Below are 19004 nucleotides of genomic sequence, written 5' to 3' on the forward strand. Positions count from 1 at the left end.
TCACATGCTAATGTAAAAAGCTGGTTTTTGATATAAATATGAACTTGATTGAACAAAACATGCATGTATTGTATAACATAATGTCCTAGGAGTGTCATCTGATGAAGATCATCAAAGGTTAGTGCTGCATTTAGCTGTGGTTTTGTTTTTTGTGACATTATATGCTAGCTTGAAAAATGGGTGTCTGATTATTTCTGGCTGGGTACTCTGCTGACATAATCTATAATGTTTTGCTTTCGCTGTAAAGCCTTTTTGAAATCGGACAGTGTGGTTAGATAAAGGAGAGTCTTGTCTTTAAAATGGTGTAAAATAGTCATATGTTTGAAAAATGGAAGTTTTGGGATTTTTGAGGAATTTGTAATTTGCGCCACGCCTATCATTGGATATTGGAGCAGGTGTTCCGCTAGCGGAACGTCTAGATGTAAGAGGTTTTTAAGCACAAAAAGCACAAAAGCACAATTATTTGATTAAATAATGAGCCAGCATTTGGGCACCATTGCGCTGAGGGAGGGTTCTCTTGCAGTGAGGAAGTACAGAAGACATGGCTGGAGCACATGGTCTGAACAGATTGGAAGCTTTATCAAAAATATTTATCAAAATTTTGCACTTCCCTGCCATTGCCATAAAAGGGATCCATTTCTTAGTCCTTAGTGTGATGCCTTTGGAATGTATACAGTGCCTTCGGAAAGTATTCAGACCCCTTGACTTTTTTTCACATTTTGTTACATTACAGCCTTATTCTAAAATCCTCAGCAATCTACACACCCCATCATGACAAAGCGAACATTTTTTTGCCAGTGTTTAAAAATTAAAAACAGAAATACCTTATTTACGTAAGTATTCAGACCCTTTGCTATGAGACACTAAATTGAGGTCAGGTGCATCCTGTTTCCATTGATAATCCTTGAGCTGTTTCTTCAACTTGATTGGAGTCCACCTGTGGTAAATACAATTGATTCGACATGACTTGGAAAGGCACACACCTGTCTATATATGGTCCCACAGTTGACAGTGCATGTCAGAGCAAAAACCAAGTCATGAGGTCGAAGGAATTGTCTGTAGAGCTCGGAGACATCTTGTCTGTAGAGCTCAGAGACATCTTGTCTGTAGAGCTCAGAGACATCTTGTCTGTAGAGCTCAGAGACATCTTGTCTGTAGAGCTCAGAGACATCTTGTCTGTAGAGCTCAGAGACATTTTGGTACCCCATCCCATGGGAAAAGGTACCAAAAAATGTCTGCAGCATTGAAGGTCCCCAAGAACACAGTGGCCTCCATCATTCTTAAATGGAAGAAGTTTGGAACCACCTAGACTCTTCCTAGAGCTGGCTGCCCGGCCAAACTGAGCAATCGGGGGAGAAGGGCCGTGGTCAGGGAGGTGACCAAGAACCCGATGGTCACTCTGAAAGAGCTCTAGAGTTCCTGTGTGGAGATAGGAGAAATCAAATCAAATCAAATGTTATTTGTCACATGCGCCGATTACAACAGGTGTAGACCTTACCATGAAATGCTTATTTACAAACCCTTAATCAAAAATGCAGTTCAAGAAATGGAGTTAAGAAAATATTTACTAAATAAACAGAAGTAAAAAAATATATAATTATAATCAAAAACAACATCAAAATGACAAGGCTATATACAGGGGGTACCGGTACCGAGTCAATGTGCGGGGGTAAAGGTTGGTCGATATGTAAAGTGACTATGCATAGATAATAAACAGTGAGTAGCAGCAGTGTACAAACGGGGGGTGGGGGGGTGTCAATGTAAATAGGCCGGGAGGCCATTTGGTTAATTGTTCAGCAGTCCTATAGCTTGGGGGTAGAAGCTGTTAAGGAGCTTTTTGGTCCTAGACTTGGCGCTCTGGTACCACTTGCCATGAGAGAACAATCTATGACTTTGGTGACTGGAGTCTTTGACAATTTTTGAGTCCTTCCTCTGGCACCGCCTACTATATAGGTCCTGGATGTCAGGAAGCTTGGCACGCATTACCCTCTGTGGCGCCTTACGGTTAGATGCCGACCAGTTGCCATACCAGGCGGTGATGCAACCGGTCAGGATGCTCTCGATGGTGCAGCTGTAGAACTTTTTAAGGATCTGGGGACTCATGCCAAATCTTTTCAGTCTCCTGAGGGGGAAAAGCTGTTGTCGTGCCCTCTTCACAACTGTCTTGGTGTATTTGGACCATAATAGTTTGTTGGTGATGTGGACACCAAGGAACTTTAAACTCTCGACCCCCTCCACTTCAGCCCCATCGATGTTAATGGGGGCCTGTTCGGCCCTCCTTTTCCTATAGTCCACGATCAGCTCCTTTGTCTTGCTCACATTGAGGGAGAGGTTGTTGTCCTGGCACCACACTGCCAGGTCTCTGACCTACTCCCTATAGGCTGTCTCATCGTTGTCGGTGATCAGGCCTACCACTGTTGTTTCGTCAGCAAACTTAATGATGGTGTTGGAGTCGTGCTTGGCCACACAGTCGTGGGTGAACAGGGAGTACAGGAGGGGACTAAGCACGCACCCCTGAGGGGCCCCAGTGTTGAGGATCAGCGTGGCAGATGTGTTATTTCCTACCCTTACCACCTGGGGGTGGCCCATCAGGAAGTCCAGGATCCAGTTGCAGAGGGAGGTGTTTAGTCCCAGGGTCCTTAGCTTAGTGATGAGCTTTGTGGACACTATGGTGTTGAATGCTGAGCTATAGTCAATGAACAGCATTCTCACATAGGTGTTCCTTTTGTCCAGGTGTGAAAGGGCAGTGTGGAGTGCGATTGAGATTGCTTCATCTGTGGATCTGTTGGGGTGTTATGCGAATTGGACTGGGTCTAGGGTTTCTGGCATGATGGTGTTGATGTGAGCCATGACTAGCCATTCAAAGCACTTCATGGCTACCGATGTGAGTGCTTCAGGGCAGTAATCATTTAGGCAGGTTACCTTCGTTTTCTTGGGCATAGGGACTATGGTGGTCTGTTTGAAACATGTAGGTATTACAGACTAGGTCAGGGAAAGGTTGAACATGTCAGTGAAGACACTTTCCAGTTGGTCAGCGCATGCTTTGAGTACATGTCCTGGTAATCCATCTGGCTTTGTGAATGTTGACCTGTTTAAAGGTCTTGCTCACATCTGCTACGGAGAGCGTGATCACACGGTCATCCGGAACAGCTGGTGACCTCATGCATGCTTCAGTGTTGCTTGCCTCGAAGTGACCTTGAAAGGCATTTAGCTCGTCTGGTAGGCTCGCGTCACTGGGAAGCTTGCGGCTGGGTTTCTATTTGTAGTCCTTAATATTTTTAAAGCCCTGCCACATCCGACGAGCATCAAAGCCGGTGTAGTAGGATTCAATCTTAGTCCTGTATTGACATTTTGCCTGTTTGATGGTTCGTCTGAGGGCATAGCGGGATTTCTTTAAAGCGACGGATTTCTGTCTCTCTCCTTGAAAGCGACACTCTAGCCTTTAGCTCGGTGTGGATTTTGCCTGTAATGCATGGCTTCTGGTTGGGAAATGTACGTACAGTCACTGTGGGGATGACATCGTTGATGCACTTATTAATGATGACGGTGACTGAGGTGGTATACTCCTCAACGCCATTGGATGAATCGCGCATCATATTCCAATCTGTGCTAGCGAAACAGTCCTGTAGCGTAGCATCCGTGCCATCTGACCACTTCTGTATTGAGCGAGTCACTGGTACTTCCTGCTCTAGTTTTTGCTCGTAAGCAGGAATCAGGAGGATAGAATAATGGTCAGATTTGCCAAATGGAGGGCGAGGGAGAAATTTGTATGCGTCTCTGTGTGTGGAGTAAAGGTGGTTTAGAGATTTTTTTCCTCTGGTTGCACATGTGACATGCTGGTAGAAGTAAGGTAAGGTAAGGTAAGGTAAGTTTGCCTGCATTAAGGTCCCCGGCCACTAGGAGTGCCGCTTCTGGATGAGTATTTTCTTGTTTGCATTTCCTTGCCATGCTGTGTTGTTGTCTTAGGTCTCTCTTTATGTAGTGTTGTGGTGTCTCTCTGGTTGTGATGAGTGTTTTGTCCTATATTTAAATTTTATTTAAAATTTTATTCCCAGCCCCTGACCCAGCAGGAGGCCTTTTTCCTTTTGGCTAGGCTGTCATTCGAATTAAGAAATTGTTCTTAACTGAATTGCCTAGTTAAATAAAGGTAAAATAAAAAATGTAAAAAATGATGGCCTTATTCAGCTCGTTGAGTGCGGTCTTAATGCCAGCATCGGTTTGTGGTGGTAAATAGATGGCTACGAATAATATAGATATATAGTGTGGTCTACAGCTTATCATAAGGTATTCTACCTCAGGCGAGCAATACCTCGAGACTTCTTTAATATTAGACATCACGCACCATGTTGTCGTTCAGCCACGTCACGGTGAAACATAAGATATTACCGTTTTTAATGTCCCGTTGGTAGGATAATCTTAATCGTAGATCGTCCAGCTTGTTTTCCAATGATTGCATGTTGGCCAATAATACGGAGGGAAGTGGTGGTTTACCTACTTGTCGCCGAATTCTTACAAGGCATGCCGCCCTCCTCCCCCTTTTCTTCCGTCTTTTCTTCACGCTGATGACGTGGATGTGGGCCTTGTCTTGATAAAGCAGTATATTCTTGGCGTCGGACTCATTAAAGAAAAACTCTTCATCCAGTTCGAGGTGAGTAATCACTGTTCTGATGTCCAGAAGCTATTTTCGGTCATAAGAGACGGTAGCAGCAACATTACTTACAAAATTAGTTACAAACAATGCGAAAAAAATAACAAAATTGCACCGTTTATTAGGAGCCCGTAAATTGGCAGCCATCCCTCTGGCGCCATTATATAATGCCAGAAGGACAACCATCTCTGCAGCACTCCACCAATCAGGTCTTTATGGTAAAGTGGCCAGATGGAAGCCACACCTCAGTAAAAGGCACATGACAACCCGCTTAGAGTTTGCCAAAAGGCACCTAAAGACTCTCAGACCATGAGAAACAAGATTCTCTGGTCTGATAAAATCTAGATTGAACTCTTTGGCCTGAATGCCAAGCGTCACGTCTGGAGGAAACCTGACACCATCCCTACGGGGAAGCATGGTGGTGGCAGCATCATGATGTGGGAATGTGTTTCAGTGGCGACTGGGAGACTTGTCAGGATTGAGGGAAAGATGAATGGAGCAAAGTACAGAGAGATACTTGATGAAAACCTGCTCCAAAGAACTCAGGACCTCAGACTGGGGCGAAGGTTCACCTTCCAGCAGGACAACTACCCTAAGCACACAGCCAAGACAACGCAGGAGTCGCTTCGGGGACAAGTTTCTGAATGTCCTTGAGTGGCCCAGCCAAAGCCCGGACTTGAACCCAATCAAACATTTCTGGAGAGACCTGAAAATAGCTGTGATGCAACGCTCCCCATCCAACCTCCCCATCCAACCCATCCAACCTGAGCTTGAGAGGTTCTGCAGAGAAGAATGGGAGAAACTCCCCAAATACAGGTGTGCCAAGCTTGTAGCGTCATACCCAAGAGGACTCGAGGCTGTAATCGCTGCCAAAGGTGCTTCAACAAAGTACTGAGTAAAGGGCCTGAATACAAAAAATACAAAAAAGAAAACTGTTTTTGCTTTGTCATTATGGGGTATTGTGTGTAGATTGATGAGGGAAAAAATTAATAAAAATGTTGAAAAAGTCAAGGGTTCTGAATACTTCCTGAAGGCACTGTATATGAAAATATTAATATTTGTTTGACAATTGAAATATACAAATCAATGAAAACATGTTGTGGTGAAATCCAGTGTAAGGCTTACTGTTAAGACTTCGGTAACCATAAAAGCCTTGGTTTCATGCATGTTAACATCAGAAGCCTCCTCCCTAAGTTTGTTTTACTCACTTCTTTAGCACACTCCACCAACCCTGATGTCCTTGCCGTGTCTGAATCCTGGCTTAGGAAGGCCAACAAAAATTCTGAGATTTCCATCCCCAACTACAACATTTTCCATCAAGATAGAACTGCCAAAGGGGGAGGAGTTGCAATTACTGCAGAGGATAGCCTGCAAAATTCTGTCATACTTTCCAGGTCTATGCCCAAACAGTTAAAGTTTCCAATTTTAAAAATGTATCTCTGCAGAAATAAGTCTCTCACTGCTGCCACCTGTTATAGACCCCCCTCAGCTCCCAGCTGTGCCCTGGACACCATATGTGAATTGATTGCCCCCCCATCTATCTTCAGAGTTCGTACGGTTAGGTGACCTAAACTGGGATATGCTTAACACCCCGGCAGTCCTACAATCTAAGCTAGATGCCCTCAATCTCACACAAATTATCAAGGAACCCACCAAGTACAACCCTCAATCTGTAAACATGGGCACCCTCATAGATATTATCCTGACCAACTTGCCCTCCCAATACACCTCTGCTGTTTTCGATTAGGATCTCAGTGATCCCTGCCTCATTGCCTGCATCCGCTATGGGTCTGCGGTCAAACTACCACCCCTCATCACTGTCAAACGCTCCATAAAACACTTCTGCGAGCAGGCCTTTCTAACCGACCTGGCTCGGGTATCCTGGAATGATATTGACCTCATCCCTTCAGTCGAGGATGCCTGGTTGTTCTTTAAAAGTAATTTCCTCACCATCTTAAATAAGCCTGCCCCTTTCAAAAAATGTGGAACTAGAACAGATATAGCCCTTGGTTCACTCCAGACCTGACTGCCCTCGACCAGCACAAAAACATCCTGTGGCGGACTGCACTAGCATCGATAATAGTCCCCGCGATATGCAACTTTCAGGGGAGTCAGGAACCAATAAACGCAGTCAGTTAGGAAAGCAATGGCTAGCTTTTTCAAACAGAAATTTGCATCCTGTAGCTCTAACTCCAAAAAGTTTTGGGACACTGTAAAGTCCATGGAGAATAAGAGCACCTCCTCCCAGCTGCCCACTGCACTGAGGCTAGGAAACACTGTCACCACTGATAAATCCACGATAATTGAGAATTTCAATAAGCAATTCTCTACGGCTGGCCATGCTTTCCTCCTGGCTACCCCAACCCCGGCCAACCGCTCTGCACCCCCGCAGCTACTTGCCCAAGCCTCCCCAGCTTCTCCTTCACCCAAATCCAGATAGCAGATGTCCTGAAAGAGCTGCAAAACCTGGACCTGTACAAATCAGCTGGGCTAGACAATCTGGACCCTCTCTTTCTAAAAGTATCCGCCGCTATTGTTGCAACCCCTATTACCAGTCTGTTCAACCTCTCTTTCCTATCTTGCGAGATTCCTAAAGATTGGAAAGCTGCCGCGGTCATCCCCCTCTTCAAAGGGGGTGATACTCTAGACCCAAACTGTTATAGACCTATATCCATCCTGCCCTGCCTTTCTAAAGTCACACAGATCACTGACCATTTCGAATCCCACCGTACCTCCTCCGCTGTGCAATCCGGTTTCCGAGCTGGTCACAGGTGCACCTCAGCCACGCTCAAGGTACTAAACGATATCATAACTGCCATCGATAAGAGACAGTACTGTGCAGCCGTTTTCATCAACCTGGCCAAGGCTTTCGACTCTGTCAATCACCATATTCTTATCGGCAGACATAACAGCCTTGGTTTCTCAAATGACTGCCTCGCCTGGTTCACCAACTATTTCTCAGATATAGTTCAGTGTGTCAAATCGGAGCGCATGTTGTCCGGACCTCTGGCAGTCTCTATGGGGGTACCACAGGGTTAAATTCTCGGGCCGACTCTTTTGTCTGTATATATCAACGATGTCGCTCTTGCTGCGGGTGATTCCTTGATCCACCTCTACGCAGACAACACCATTCTGTATACATCTGGCCCTTCCTTGGACACTGTGTTAACAAATCTCCAAACGAGCTTCAATGCCATACACTCCTTCCGTGGCCTCCAACTGCTCTTAAAGGCTAGTAAAACGAAATGCATGCTTTTCAACCGATCGCTGCCCGCACCCGCCCGACTAGCATCACTACTCTGGACGGTTCTGACTTAGAATATGTGAACAACTACAAATATCTAGGTGTCTGGCTAGACTGTAAACTCTCCTTCCAGACTCATATTAAACATCTCCAATCCAAAATTAAATCTAGAATCGGCTTCCTATTTCGCAACAAAGCCTCCTTCACTCACGCTGCCAAACATACCCTCGTAAAACTGACTATCCTACCGATCCTCGACTTCGGCGATGTCATTTACAAAATAGCCTCCAACACTCTACTCAGCAAATTGGACGTAGTCTATCACAGTGCCATCCGTTTTGTCACCAAAGCCCCATATACCACCCACCACTGCAACCTGTATGCTCTCGTCAGCTGGCCCTCGCTACATATTCGTCTCCAGACCCACTGACTCCAGGTCATCTATAAGTCTTTGCTAGGCAAAGCTCCGCCTTATCTCAGCTCACTGGTCACCATAACAACACCCACCCGTAGCACGCGCTCCAGCAGGTATATCTCATTGGTCATCACCAATGCCAACACCTCTTTTGGCTGCCTTTTTTTCCAGTTCTCTGCTACCAATGACTGGAATAAATTGCAAAAATCGCTGAAGTTGGAGACTTATATCTCCCTCACTAACTTTAAGCATCAGCTATCTGAGCAGCTTACCAGTTGCTGCAGCTGTGCACAGCCCATCTGTAAATAGCCCATCCAACTCCCTACCTCATCTCCATATTGTTTTTATTTACTTTTTGCTCTTTGCACACCAGTATTTCTACTTGCACATCATCATCTGTACATCTATCACTCCAGTGTTAATTTGCTAAATTGTAATTACTTCACTACTATGGCCTATTTATTGCCTTACCTCCTTCACACTGCATATAGACCTTTTCTATTGTGTTATTGACTGTATGTTTGTTTATTCCATGTGTAACTCTGTGTTGTTGTTTGTGTCGCACTGCTTTGCTTTATCTTGGCCAGCTCGCAGTTGTAAGTGAGAAATTGTTCTCAACTGGCCTACCTGGTTAAATAAAGGTGAAATAAAAACTAAATAAAAAATATAAACATCTAATACCCAAAATGCAACATACAGCCTGAGATTTCCAACGGTAACAGTTTTTTCCCCTTGGTGTGATATGAAAGTGGTGTCATACCCGAGGAAATAGCTATCACTCCGGGGGACATAACCGATCAATAAAGTTATATGATTATCTTTTTCAACTTATTTCTCATCAAATAGCACTTATTTGCCTTAGACCCATTAGTATCCTGTTGCAATTTTGACCCTTTTAAGTGATTCTGAGTGCAATATTTATGTATTCATTCTCCCACGCCTGGTTTCTCATCTGCGGCAGGTGATCATTGCTCCGGTGACCTCTGGTTCTGTCTCTGCCCTCTGGGGAGGGTCTAGTTCTTTTACCTGGCCCTAGTGAGGGTGCAGGCAGATATTGGGGCTGGCTGTAGTGCTCCCATTCCTGGTTGTCACTCCCTGCATAAAACCATCAATCCCATTGTTCCCTCTCTGCCCTACCAGTTTCACTCCTCCTGACTGATTGGCATTTGTGATCCACCCTGTAGGGGCCCCATCAGCCATGCCTCTTTTAAAGACTGTCCCCCCCTGCTCTAAGGGGGGGGGGCAGTGCCCCTGTGACAACAATTTTGGACCCCCTTGTGGCCCCCCTAAATGTTGAGTTTGAAATCATTTTTACATAACACATTTTTGCTATCGTTCTTTTTTTACATGCCTGCAATGCAGTGAAGAAAACGATATGACAACAATAACGTCTAATGTAACTGACCCCTCTAACAGTACAACTGGCCCCAGCTTGGCCCCCCCAGTTGAAATTGTCTAGAACCGCCACTGTTCGTGGCACTGGCGTCTCATTCGAACGTCAATGGTAGTTTCTGTGCCTACCGTGGTGATAACGGGGAATCGGGGTTCGATTCCGGAGAGGGAGCCTGAGAAACGGCTACCACATCCAAGGAAGGCAGCAGGCATGCAAAAGATCCACTCCCGATTTGGGGAGGTAGTAATGACAAATAACAGTAGAGGAATCTTTCAAGGTACCATTACTGATATTTAGAACGGATGTTTAGAAGCATTTTTTATGTGGTCTGAAACGGTGTATTGTCCATTGGTGGAACATAATGTCCAATAGGGTGACGCCAATAAATGAAAGGAAAAAAAGGTGTTGTCTTGGACAAAATGTAAAAAGAATTCTTAAGCATGAGGCAGGTAACATTATAATAATACACAAGTAAGATAATTGCTTTTTATCTAGATTTGGTGAAATTACTGTGAATCTTACCCAAAATGAGACACTTGATTATCATCATTATGCAAAGAAATAATGTGTTTTTTATTTTAAATGAAAGAATATAATTACTGATTTAAAGACAGAAGTAACTAAATAATGAGTCAAAATATATTTATTGTCTTTTTGGGAATCATTAAATCTTTATAAACTCAGCAAAAAAATAAACTTCCTTTTTCAGAACCCTGTCTTTCAAAGATAAATCGTAAAAATACAAATAACTTCACAGATCTTCATTGTAAAGGGTTTAAACACCGTTTCCCATGCTTGTTCAATGAACTAAAAACAATTAAGCTGATTGATCTGTGGTGGAACAGAGCATAGAATGCTCTCCTTTAGTGTTTGTCTGAAGGCATGCACATCAGACTTGTAGTCTTTACCAGTGGAACGGTCGTTAAGACACTAACAGCTTACAGACGGTAGGCAATTAAGGTCACAGTTATAAAAACTTACGACACTAAAGAGGCCTTTCTACTGACTCTGAAAAACACCAAAAGAAAGATGCCCAGGGTCCCTGCTCATCTGCGTGAACGTGCCTTAGGCATACTGGAAGGAGGCATGAGGACTGCAGATGTGGCCAGGGCAATAAATTGCAATGTCTGTACTGTGAGACGCCTAAGACAGCGCTACAGGGAGACAGGACGGACAGCTGATCGTCCTCGCAGTGGCAGACCACGTGTAACAACACCTGCACAGGATCGGTACATCCGAACATCACACCTGCGGGACAGGTACAGGATGGCAGCAACAACTGCCCGAGTTACACCAGGAATGCACAATCCTCCATCCGTGCTCAGACTGTCCGCAATAGGTTGAGAGAGGCTGGACTGAGGGATTGTAGGCCTGTTGTAAGGCAGGTCCTCACCAGACATCACAGGCAACAACATCGCCAATGGGCACAACCCCAACGTCGCTGGACCAGACAGGACTGGCAAAAGGTTCTCTTCACTGACGAGTCGCGGTTTTGTCTCACCACGGGTGATGGTTGGATTCACGTTTATCGTCAAAGGAATGAGCGTTACACCGAGGCCTGTACTTTGGAGCGGGATCGATTTGGAGGTGGAGGGTCCGTCATGGTCTGGGGCGGTGTGTCACAGTATCATCAGACTGAGCTTGTTGTCATTGCAGGCAATCTCAACGCTGTGCGTTACAGGGAACACATCCTGCTTCCTCATGTGGTACCCTCCTGCAGGCTCAACCTTTACATGACCCTCCAGCATGACAATGCCACCAGCCGTACTGCTCATTCTGTGCGTGATTTCCTGCAAGACAGGAATGTCAGTGTTCTGCCATGGCCAGAGAAGAGCCCGGATCTCAATCCCATTGAGCACGTATGGGACCTGTTGGATCGGAGTGTGAGGGCTAGGGCCATTCCCCCCAGAAATGTCCAGGAACTTGCAGGTGCCTTGGTGGAAGAGTGGGGTAACACCTCACAGCAAGAACTGGTGCAGTCCATGAGGTGGAGATGCACTGTAGTACTTAATGCAGATGTTGGCCACACCAGATACTGACTGTTACTTTTGATTTTGACAGCCCCTTTGTTCAGGGACACATTATTCAGTTTCTGTTAGTCACATGTCTGTGGAACTTGTTCAGTTTATGTCTCAGTTGTTCAATTTTGTTCTGTTCATACAAATATTTACATATGTTATGTTGGCTGAAAATAAACGCAGTTGACAGTGAGAGAATACTTCTTTTTTTGCCGAGTTCATATATGTATTCACATTAAGTGTAATGTCACACCAGAGGACAAATTCAAGGCACTAATGCATGAAATTATTAATAAAATTGGATATAAATTCAAAGTTGAAGCTAGCCATATAACAGTTAGAGTTGTTTAGACATAGTTTATTGTAACTATATGTTTTTTTACTTTAATGTTAGACAAAATAATTTTCCACTTTTATTTTGGGCATATGGCAACTACCCATATGCATCGTTCTTTTGAAGCCAAACCCACCGCTGGTGTGTGTTGGCAAATAGCTCTATTTTCGGTTCATCTGACGATACAGTAGCACCGGTTTCAATCCAAGTGCCAATGCCTCTTAGCAAACTTACTCCGCACACAGAGACGCATACAGATTTCTCCCTCGCCCTCCATTTATATTTGCTCTTAATAAAGGCTATTTTTTTTCTTGCAACCCTTCCAAAGAGCCTATTGGCATGGAGGTGGCATCTAATTGTAGATTTAGAGCCCTAGTGACCCTAAAATGCAACCGAGTTCTGTAATTCTCTAATTTTAGACTTTTGATTTTTCTTTGCTTTCCGAACCAACCAGATACACTTCTGACCAATACCAGGCAAGTACACCACTGTTCCAGTGGTTTTAAGCTTCTTAGTTGTTGCCCTAATAGTGGTAAATGGTACATTTCAGATATTTTTGCTATTTTTTTGTACCCATTGCCTGTTTTACGAAGGTCAACAACCGTTTGTCTTTTTTTGTTTGTGAGGTCTTTGACTTTTCCCATAGTTATGTGTGACAAAGGGATTGTACATGTGTGTTACCTCATTTTTATACCCCAGTGAAACAGGAAGCCATGGAAGGCCACAATACAGTTCCTTAAACTGAGATTAATTTAAAAAAGTAGAATGTTAATCCAGATTTGATTTTGTTAGATTTTATTTACAAGAATCATTATGGGTGCCAATCAAGTAATATAAATATCTTTCTCTGAGCAATTGTATTAGTATACAATAATTTAATGTTCACATTTATTAGATCATACAATATAACTCAGTATTTGAATTACTTATTTGATACATTCTTTTTTGCTCATCTTTATCAAGGGTGCCAATAATTATGGAACTGTCTTGATTAGGGGGGCGGTTGAATGAGATTGTGTCTCCGTTCCAAATGTCACCCTATTCCCTATAGTAGGGAATAGGGTGCCATTTGGGATGCAGTTGGATGTTCACCGGCTCCTTTCAATTAGCGTCTCATTAGAGCTCTGGCAGAGAGTGGCTTTGTCGTCCGTTTGAAGTGACACAGATCTGAGCAGTGCAGTCAGCCAGGCAGACACACACACACACACACACACACACACCACTTCAGCCACCTCAGCTCGTGATAAAACCATGACAACAACAGCGGTTATAATAAGACATTGGCAAGGGGACAGCTGATTGCTGTAATCATAGTAAACATCAAACACATTTGATTTGCATCGGTTTTTCCCATTGAAACGGAGAGAGATATTTGTTGTTGTTTTTTAATGGAAGTTGGATGTGATTTGGGGTGTATTTGCATATTAGGCTGCTTCATGGCAGCTTGAGACTCTTGGGGATTTGAATCACTTCTTGTTATATGCATATGTGTCTTCTTAATGATGTACATGTGTATTTGCATGTAATAGCTTTCATTAATAAGTCTTATAAAACTACAACTAGTGTTTACTATTATTAATGCATATTTCAGCATGTATAACCATGTACACACATGTACAAGCATTTCTAAACAATGTATAACCAATTATAATGGCTTATCAATTAAATTAATTAAAAACCGATACCCCATGTTAAATGAAAAATGACAACAAACAACATTGATTTGAATCATTCAACTTTTAAGGGTTGCTTTTCCCCCCCATCATCCCTCAGTACAAAGCTTTGGGACATCTAGCTCTGATTGTCTCTAGCTGATTGATCTAGGTAAAGTTTTCCCTAGGTACAGATCTAGGATCAGCTCCCCCTCCCCAATCCTATCCTTAACCATTAGCAGAGAAAATGCTAAACTGTCCCCAGATACTCGTCTAAGGGAAACTTCACATTAATTCTGTATGATCAGAGCCCCCCAGTCAAAAACAGAAACACCCCTTTCAGTTCAAATACATCAATAAATATCGTATGAGAATGAATTAATGCCATGGAAAGAGAGACAATGTCATTGGAAATATAGTCACGGAAAAAAGATCAAGAGCATCATTTTGTGTCACATTGACACTTTCTCTTTACAAAGACACAATTTGTTGAGAAAGACACTCTAAAAACAGAACACGGTTCATTCTAAAAGAACACTTTTGTTCCACGTTGTTCTAAAAGAGAATTTTACAAATAAAGTGACAAGATGTACAGTAGTAAAACAGCTATTCTAACCTGGTTGGTTCGAGCCCTGAATTCTGATTGGCTGATAGCTGTGGTATTTCAGACCGTATACCACAGGTATGACAAAACATTTATTTTTACTGCTCTAATTACGTTGGTAACCAGTTTATAAGTACCTCGGGAGTTTGTGATATATGGCCAATATACCATGGCTAAGGGCTGTGTCCAGGCACGCCGCGTTGCATCGTGCTTTAGAACAGCCCTTAGCCGTGGTATATTGGCCATATACCACACCCCCTCGGGCCTTATTGCTTAATTCTAGCATTCCTAAAAAGGCTGGCTAACATTGACTTGTAGGTGACACAACCACCATTCTGTGCTAGTTAAGGCTCTCAAAACCAAGAAACCAGCCTAGATTTGGTACCTTGTGTCCCAAATGGCAACCTATTCCCTATTTAGTGCACTACTTTTGACCAGGGCTCATAAGGCTCTGATCAAAAGGGTGACATTTGGGATGAAAAATGGAGTACAATCAAAGAGCACTTTAAAAATGAACAGCAGTCGAACATGGAGGATTTCATGGGGTCAAGGGCCCTTCTGAAAGTTATCTTTCTACCCTGTCCTCTTTCCACTAGACTAGAACTGAGTCCCAAATGGCACCCTATTCCCTACATAGTGCACTACAGATAATGCACTATGTAGGGAATAGGGTGTCATGTGGGACGCAATCTAGGGCATTATGAAGCACTTAAAACACAATAAAATTAATACTAAAGTGATTACACTTGGTGCTGTCTGAGTGGCTTTTGTGGTTGGCCTATGTAGAAAATGTAAATTTTATTCATCAGAACATGTACAGTGTGTATTGCCAGAAGTGGTTTGGTCCACAATACAATGTCCTGTTCCAAAATCGGAAATATACATTGAAGGTAAACATAAACAGACCGTTTTTTTCCAGTGATGAAGAGAATAAATAATATATACTCAGAAACAAAGCGCACACACACACACACACACACACACACACACACACACACACACACACACACACACACACACACACACACACACACACACACACACACACACACACACACACACACACACACACACACACACACACACATCCTCAAGGACACCCGGGTCAAACCATACCATTTAGGTCATTCGAGTTAAACATACTTAACACATTAAACATGAACAACCAACTGCATAAAAAATGTACCACATAATGAAACGAGAGGCAAAAAACAACCTCCACATGACAGCCACCACACCAGGGCCATGTTCATTAGGCACCAAATGGGAGACCAAGGACTGAAACAGGAAGGGAATAGTATATGGAGTTGTCGAAGAAGAAACACACATTTTTCGAATTCCATTGCAAAATGTTTTAAAACGTTTTCCGCAGTGTGTCCAAATGAACAGGACCCAGACTCTCTCTTCTTCTACTGCTTTCCCTTCATATCGTAGTTATTTCCTCCCTATGCTTTGCTTCAGATAGGTAATCTGCTTTGGCATGGTCCACACTGCTGTGTGTGTGTGTGTGTGTGTGTGTGTGTGTGTGTGTGTGTGTGTGTGTGTGTGTGTGTGTGTGTGTGTGTCGGATGGTTATAAGATCCCTACCTTTACATAAGACTTTACATAAAACTTTATTGCGATAACGCCCCAGATTAACAAAATACATAGGAAAAACGCTTTCACACACACACACGTACAATTCCCATATCTAAAAACATCCCATTTGTCAGCAGCATCCGCCATGGTCTAGTTCAGTTGCTGGTGGAGGGGAGAGATAGATGAGCTGGGGTCGGAGAAGCAGAGAGAGATGTTCTTAAGCAGGGTGGGCAGGAGGGAGAGAGTTGGTGTAGGGCTGCGAGCGTGTGTGTGTGTGTGTGTGTGTGTGTGTGTGTGTGTGTGTGTGTGTGTGTGTTTCACTGGGTAACCCAAGTGGAAGGTCTGTCCAAAGAGAGCCTCATTAAGATTACATAATTAAATATTCAAACACTGTAGCTCTCACTCATCATGTCTTTTAGCAGGCTTGCATAACCAACAACGGGTTGAGTCCAGTGTGTGTGTGTGTGTGTGTGTGTGTGTGTGTGTGTGTGTGTGTGTGTGTGTGTGTGTGTGTGTGTGTGTGTGTGTGTGTGTGTGTGTGTCGGGTGGTTATAAGATCCCTACCTTTACATAAGACTTTACATAAAACTTTATTGCGATAACGCCCCAGATTAACAAAATACATAGGAAAAACGCTTTCACACACACACACGTACAATTCCCATATCTAAAAACATCCCATTTGTCAGCAGCATCCGCCATGGTCTAGTTCAGTTGCTGGTGGAGGGGAGAGATAGATGAGCTGGGGTCGGAGAAGCAGAGAGAGATGTTCTTAAGCAGGGTGGGCAGGAGGGAGAGAGTTGGTGTAGGGCTGCGAGCGTGTGTGTGTGTGTGTGTGTGTGTGTGTGTGTGTGTGTGTGTGTCGGGTGGTTATAAGATCCCTACCTTTACATAAGACTTTACATAAAACTTTATTGCGATAACGCCCCAGATTAACAAAATACATAGGAAAAACGCTTTCACACACACACACGTACAATTCCCATATCTAAAAACATCCCATTTGTCAGCAGCATCCGCCATGGTCTAGTTCAGTTGCTGGTGGAGGGGAGAGATAGATGAGCTGGGGTCGGAGAAGCAGAGAGAGATGTTCTTAAGCAGGGTGGGCAGGAGGGAGAGAGTTGGTGTAGGGCTGCGAGCGTGTGTGTGTGTGTGTGTGTGTGTGTGTGTGTGTGTGTGTGTGTGTGTGTGTGTGTGTGTGTGTGTGTGTGTGTGTGTGTGTGTGTGTGTGTGGAGGGGGGGAGGAATTGGGCCGGGGTCAGTCTAAGGACCGCTGGCCTAATTTTTGACATTTGACCTCTGTCCTGGGGCCTAACACTCAGTGGGAGGGGGTAAAGTCATTGGGTGAGAGGCCCAGAACTGGATGGTTTTCCTCTCTGGAGAAGGCTTAGAGGGTTGGATTCTCGGAGGACACGGACCCGGAGCGGTGACCCTCTCTCACTGTCATCATCAAGATCTTCTCAAGGTTTAGGAGGGGGGTATGGCATTAGAGAGTGAGAGAGATAAAGCGAGAGTAACAGTTCTTTATTGTTCCATACAGAGTTTGTAATTAATGAGAGTGCTCTGGGGTCCTACCCCAATCTCCAGCCCCAATCTGGTGGTGTCCCCCCCTCTCCCTATCTCTTCCAGAACCACCTGATACAGTTCCTGGGGACAAATGGCTGAAGTCTGGAGGACAGTCTGTCTGTCTGGCTGCATGCCTGTATTTAATCTGTCTGTATTCAGTCCGTCTGTATTCAGTCTATATTCAAGGCTGGTGCAGTCTTAAGTTATGGCGTCTGCATCTGGGGGCCCGAGGGCCTTAGCCCCACCCTGGTGGCCCTGCTCTGGGTCCCTGCAGGTCGAGAGGTGGCTGTGGGGCTAGAGGCGGGACCAGGTCCTGGAGGAAGGGTCTCCCGGTGAATCTGCTGTATCCCCACCTGTTGGTGGCGTGGCAGGACCGACCGTACGGGCTGCTGCGGCTGGGGCTGAGGGGAGCGGAGCGGGTAGCTGCGTCGGTAGCGTAACGACTGCGATCGAAGCAGGACCCTGGTGTACTGGACCTCTGGCATGATGAGCTTCAGACACAGCTCGTGGGCCAGGCTTCCGGGCCACGTGGCGTTGGTGTTGGTCGGCAGGTCGTAGCCCACGATGTCCACCTTTGCGCTGGGCTGCCACGGCCGCAGCTCCTTGTTCTTGATCTGGGCAGCAGAGCGGAGCTGGGGAAGCCGTCCTCCGAAGCAGCCCCTCACCAGCCTCTCCTGGGCCCTGCGGAGCAACCGCACCTCCCTGGCCACGCACGCCGGGCCCAGGGCAGTCAGCTGGCGCCACAGGGAGGCGTTGAAGTGATCATAGAGGCGTGCATCCAAGGCGTTCCAGGCGCGGATCTTGAAGGGGAGGCCTGGCGAGAGGCTGTGCTTGGAGCCGGACATCCGCATGTTGAGCTTGACGTAGAGCACGTCTTCCAGGTCCCAGGAGAGAAGGTGACGGAGGAGGACCAGCGACTCGTCAAAGTACTCGGCGATCATCACCAGGGAGAAGACGCGTTCTGTCTCGGCCACAAAGGCCCGGGCGTACGCTGTCACGTCTGCCGCCGGACGGTCCTTGTCCCCACCAAGGTCAAAAGTCAGCGTGTTACGGGCGTACATGGAGTCCTTTTCGTCAGGACGGTAGTACCGCCACGGCTCATCCAGAAATGCCTCCAGGGACCCATTGGGAACTCTCTTAAAACTCTGACAGTACTGGTTATAGTAACTGAACAACGATTCAAACATGGACCCTGGTTCTCGAAGTATGGTCACGTAGATGGTATCGTTAGGCATGAGGCGCTGCATCTCGGCCCGGTTGAAGCGCATGTGGCTGGTGACCACGTTGGGTGGCAGGGTGTGCGGGTGGACGAGGTGGGCGTTGAAGGTGCGCGGGTAGCAGAACTGGTGTCCGCAGGCCTGCACAGGGAGCGCCACTGTCAGGTTGTTGCGCTCTGCGAAGCGGAAGAGCAGATTCTGCATGGTAGTGCTGGCCGTCTTGTGCGTCTTGAGGAAGGCCACGTTGGTGTGTTTGGGCTTGAGAGAGGAGGACAGCTGGGTGCGTAGTGACGGACAGCCGAGGTGAAAGGCTTCCATCGTCCTAGATGAGAAAA

The 19004-nt window shown here is 45.2% G+C and overlaps 1 protein-coding gene across 1 annotated transcript in view; it reads right to left on the reverse strand.

Annotated features, from left to right (window-relative positions):
- Positions 1–15902: 15902 nt before the first annotated feature.
- The window catches only part of gal3st3 (galactose-3-O-sulfotransferase 3), a 38411-nt gene continuing 35309 nt past the window's right edge, over positions 15903–19004 (reverse strand). Inside the window, exon 3 of the mRNA XM_014207087.2 lies at positions 15903–18991. Coding sequence (XP_014062562.1) covers positions 17656–18991 — 1336 coding nt within the window. The 3' untranslated portion in view covers positions 15903–17655. The remainder of the gene's footprint in view (positions 18992–19004) is intronic.

This window comes from Salmo salar, chromosome ssa07, assembly GCF_905237065.1.
Source record: "Salmo salar chromosome ssa07, Ssal_v3.1, whole genome shotgun sequence".
In the NCBI taxonomy this organism is placed as follows: Eukaryota; Metazoa; Chordata; class Actinopteri; order Salmoniformes; family Salmonidae; genus Salmo; species Salmo salar.